Source organism: Ceratina calcarata, unplaced genomic scaffold (genome assembly GCF_001652005.2).
Source record: "Ceratina calcarata isolate Rehan_Ccalc_2016 unplaced genomic scaffold, ASM165200v1 scaffold164.2, whole genome shotgun sequence".
In the NCBI taxonomy this organism is placed as follows: Eukaryota; Metazoa; Arthropoda; class Insecta; order Hymenoptera; family Apidae; genus Ceratina; species Ceratina calcarata.
The window spans coordinates 196,833-201,560 of record NW_017137708.1 but is presented as its reverse complement, the minus strand read 5'-3'; the positions used below and the strand labels follow the sequence as shown (position 1 = coordinate 201,560).

The following is a 4,728-nucleotide window of genomic DNA, read 5'->3' as shown; positions in this document are numbered from 1 at the left end:
TGAATAATGAGAAATGGGATATAAATGAGGTCACACGAGATGTGAATAAATTGATGATGATTGAAGGTGAGTGAAAAAATGATTAATAAATAACTGGAGGAAAAGGTATCAACAATTATATAATACAGTACCTTTGAGACTGAATTCGAACGTGGAGGAAAGTCTTTCGTAGAGTCAGCTCGGCGGATTCTGGCTGACTTGCTCGGATGGCTTGAAGGTAAAGCGGGGGCAATGTCAAGGTGCTATAAGGCTCGGCGCATCCCTGACGGGCGGTCATTCCACGCGGAGAAATTCAATCGGAGCGGGACGAGAAACCTCGAACGGGATAGTTCAGCTAGCCGTAATAAACGATGAAGAGTATTCTATTGGTGTGTGCGTGCTCGTTGCTGATCGGGGTCCAGGCCATCGGCAGGTACAGAGGCCTCGAGTTTTTGGATCCTTGCCCCAAGAGTGATTACAACGTCGAGAGTTGCTTAGCAAGATCAGCCAACGTCCTCACCGAGCACTTTCAACACGGTAAACACGGCCTTCATACGATTTTTATAAAAACTAATGCATTCTTGACGTCAGGGACGTAATCTAGATCGAAATTGCTTTTGGTATTAAAAAATAATTATCTTTCATTTGTGTACATCCAATTTTTCTACAAATGCAGAAAATTCACTCAGTCGAGTGATAAGAATTTCTAATATCGGATTGCTGGATCGTAATAGAAATTATGGGCTTAATAAGGAATGGGATTTCTTATGTCAGAATTCTATTATATATAGAAAATTCCCATTCTGAAGTCATACATTTCCAATTTCTATCCATTGACGCTTGCCAACAGCCGTTGGTATATCTAAGAGATTGATGGAGTCGTTTTGTAAAAGTGGAATTCGTCTAAGCGAAAAATACGGAAGTCGAAAGTCGGGAATTACGGATCACCACGTGGTGTCGTTGAACGGAGTGAAAAACATTCGCGGGAAAGAAGCAGGTTATAACGGTGTATTCGAATGGTCACCCAGTGTCCTACATTCCTTACTCACTGTACGACACGACAGGCTCAACGAGAATAGGTTCTAACTTCGCTCACTGTTCCAAACGAATTTCTAATCAATTTACTATTCATTTATTCTAACAATGGTAATAAACTTTTTCTATTTATCAATTATGAGATTGTAGCTATTGTAAGACGTCTCAATTGGATAGTTACGGTGTCACCTATTTTGCATTCACGTTTCCATCCTTTCACTGCTTTCTTTAAATACGACATTGCCACAGCTTAATAAAATTGTTATTTATTACAGATTTTACAATCTCATTTTTATGAAATAATAAAATTTCAATGTCAGATTTTAAATTTGCCGAATGACCTTATTAATTGTGAATTAATTTGACATTGGAATTTTCAGGTTTGCCTCAGTTGGGCTACCCGGAAGTGGAGCCGATCATTCTGGATGAATTACACATCGCCCTTGGCGGAGGACCGGATGGGTACAGAGCTCAGTTCAAGAACATCACCGCGAAAGGAGTGTCGACGCTGCGAGTGACAGGGCTGAGGGCCAGGCTGTCGGACGACGAGGTGCAATTGCAGTTGGCCCTGAGTATTCCAAAAATTCGCGCCGCGGCCAAGTACAGGTCCAGCGGCACTCTGCTTCTGGTGAAAGCCAGCGGAGCCGGGGACTACTGGGGCGAATACGGTGAGCAGTCAATCCTTAATCCAATTCAATTATTTGGTTTATTTATATTTCAATAAAAAGTGTCAAAATCATTTGACGTCAGTTCGTGTCAATCATTCAATTTTTTATAAATAAATGACACCTTGAAATGCGATCTAATTCAATGTTTAGTTATTAATTAAAAAATATTAATACTGCAATGATGGTAGATGATTATGCGTGAATATAGCCAAACGGTATGATAGAAGATCGCGGGCTCAGTGAAAAGGTAAAAGTTAAGAGTTTCAACTTTCACCACCGACGCAATGCAAATTCGACTTCAGCTGACTTTTATTACGCTCCGTCGACTCATGCGTTCATTATTTTTTCTGTACACAGTAATTGTCTTCAACCATGAAATTAATTTATTATTATTTAGAATTTTTAGCAATTTTTCTTTATATTAAAATTCAATAAATTAAAGTATAAATATAAACTTGATAATTAATTATGTATAGAAATAAGTCTATTCTGTTGAACTTTGATGCACTTACGATATAACCAGTTTTATTAAATTGCTCCCAGTTTTTACTATCAATAAATACTTAATAAATGTAATCGATTGGTGAACTCAGTGGAAGGGAAAAGCAATAATTTTTCGAATCTCTCTGTGTATATAGACGGTGTCAAGGCTAAGGTGTTTATCAGGGCGAAGCCTTTTCTGATCCAAGGCCGACGATACTTGAGGCTACAGCAGCTTAAGATGGACTTCAGCGTGCAAAGTATTAAAATGGGCGTCGAAAATGTTCGCGACAGCAATGCCATTATTCGTAAGTCAACATCCAATTGAAGTACTTTAATTCCTGTGATTATGCAAATATAAAACGATTGAATGATGAATTAAAAAAAGAGTTTAAATGTAGAAAATCGTTGGAGATGAATAAAAGTGTTTGTTTATTTGCATACACTTGTAGCTCGTTTCAGGAAAATTATAGTTGAAAAACTTGCTTAAAGACCACGTTTCATCGTAAATTTATAGCTTATGCAAAATTAAAGACCATTTGAAACTACTTTAATTATTGACTAATCTAGCATATTTTCCAACAATTTCAGTGGCTGCGTTGAATTTATTCATTAATACCAACAGCCAGGAATTATTGAAGGAAATGAAACCGGATCTGAGGAGGAAGCTGGTTCAAGTAATGACCACCTTCGTCGAGAAGATCTTTGCTCAGGTGCCCTACGACGCTTGGATCACCGAGTGATCTATACCAAATGATTTCCCACAGACGAAATAAAGATCACCAAATACTTACGCCTCGAAAATCGACAGGCTTAAATAAGAGTGAAAGATCGAACGGAAGTATTCAGATACTTTTTGGAGAACGCTGGATCAAATCTCGTTCACAGAATGAATCAGAAATTAATTTTTAAGTAACGTTATTTAAACATTTATTTAATCCTGTTGCAACTGGGATATAAGAGGAACGATAGAATGAAATACGTTTTGCAAATCATGAAAATTGTAATCAAACGTATTGATAATTATAATCGCGTTATGAAATGAATCACAAGTTCCAATTTCAACGTCGCAGATCTCTAAAATGTACTCTGAAATTTCGTGTGCCTGACAATGTGAGTGATTGACAGTGTTCAGTTAAATTGCAATACCTATTTGTGTTAGATTACGTATTCATGTGTAACTCGACTAGTTCTTATGACTAATTGAAGAAGGAAGATGAAGAGAGCTGATTTTTAAATTATTTTATATTATTTAATAATTTCTTATTTATTTCTTATACGAGGATTTATTATCGTATTGATTTATATAGAAAGAATCTTATATAATATAATTTCCATAGCTCTCTTCGATTTCTCTTTTCAATTTATGCTTTGTTTCTAACAAATCGCGGCACGTCATCGTACGTCATTCGTTTTGTATTTTTATATATCTATGATTAAAAAAAATACGGATATTTATTTATTATAATAAAATGAAAATTTACTATGAAATAGAATGGAAAATATATTTGGAAGACACCTCAATGGGCGAATCTGTGAATATATGAAACAAGTTTCTTACACAATTCTGTGAAATAAAATAAAAAGTGAATCAATGTGGCAAATGTCAAGGTCAGGCTATCAGAGAGGAAAATCTACAACGTGTGATTCGTAAATTATTCATCAAGTCTATTTTAACGTACACGAATTTCTAAGTGCCATCCTCGCTGCGTTAAAAAATGGACTCGTTGGTAAAATTATCGCTGAGAATGAATCACTCGATGCTTTTCGGTTCTTAATTACCTGTTTGAGTGTCGAACGCACAAAAGGAAGAATCTCCGTTCAGCCGCTTGACGCGTCCTTCGACAAAAAAATAATGGAAGGCATGATTAAGAAAAAACATTCAATTACCCTGATCATACAAAAAGTATGACATTGTACATAATCTCTGTCAACACATTAATTCGAATGGAGTTATCAGAGTAGATGCGATTTTTTTTTCTTTGAAAATGTCGTTTCTATAATAATTTAGTACAGAGTTTCGCGAAGGAATTCAATCCTCTCCTTGCTCGAACTACCACCGAGTTGATAATCTCGCAATTTATCAATTCCGCGGGATGACGTGGGTTCGTGGAAAATGTACGAAACGGAGAGGACAATAAGAATAATTAGTTGGATCATCTGGACGTTTGAGACTTCCGGATGTCTCTTCAAGTACGACTACATGCTGCCACAATTTTTCATCCTGCAGTCATACGAAACTAATCAAATTACTCATTCGATTCATTGTACAATAACTATCAATTGCACTTCTGATAAATCTGATATCTTCAAAGTAAGTGATATTCGTTTCAAGTAAAATCGTAAATAACTTCTTGAAAAATCATGGAGAATAAAATTGAAAATTGAATCACGTTCGCCCTATTTACGCTCTTATAGTTAAAAGTGTAATTCTTATTTGGGACGAGGAATGTTCGATTCACGAATAAAACGGAGTCACATGAATTGATTTTATTTAATCTCAGTTCTCCAAATATTACAATAAATAATAACAAATTATATAAAATTCTATAGAAATATTTTCGAG

The 4,728-nt window shown here is 35.8% G+C and overlaps 1 protein-coding gene across 1 annotated transcript; it reads left to right on the top strand.

Annotated features, from left to right (window-relative positions):
- Positions 1–296: 296 nt before the first annotated feature.
- Positions 297–3,439, top strand: LOC108632637 (protein takeout-like). Its single transcript, XM_018037328.2, has 4 exons — positions 297–516; positions 1,395–1,682; positions 2,321–2,470; positions 2,754–3,439. The coding sequence occupies exons 1-4, from the start codon at positions 351–353 to the stop codon at positions 2,903–2,905; spliced, it is 756 nt and encodes a 251-aa protein (XP_017892817.1). The 5' UTR covers positions 297–350; the 3' UTR covers positions 2,906–3,439.
- Positions 3,440–4,728: the final 1,289 nt, after the last annotated feature.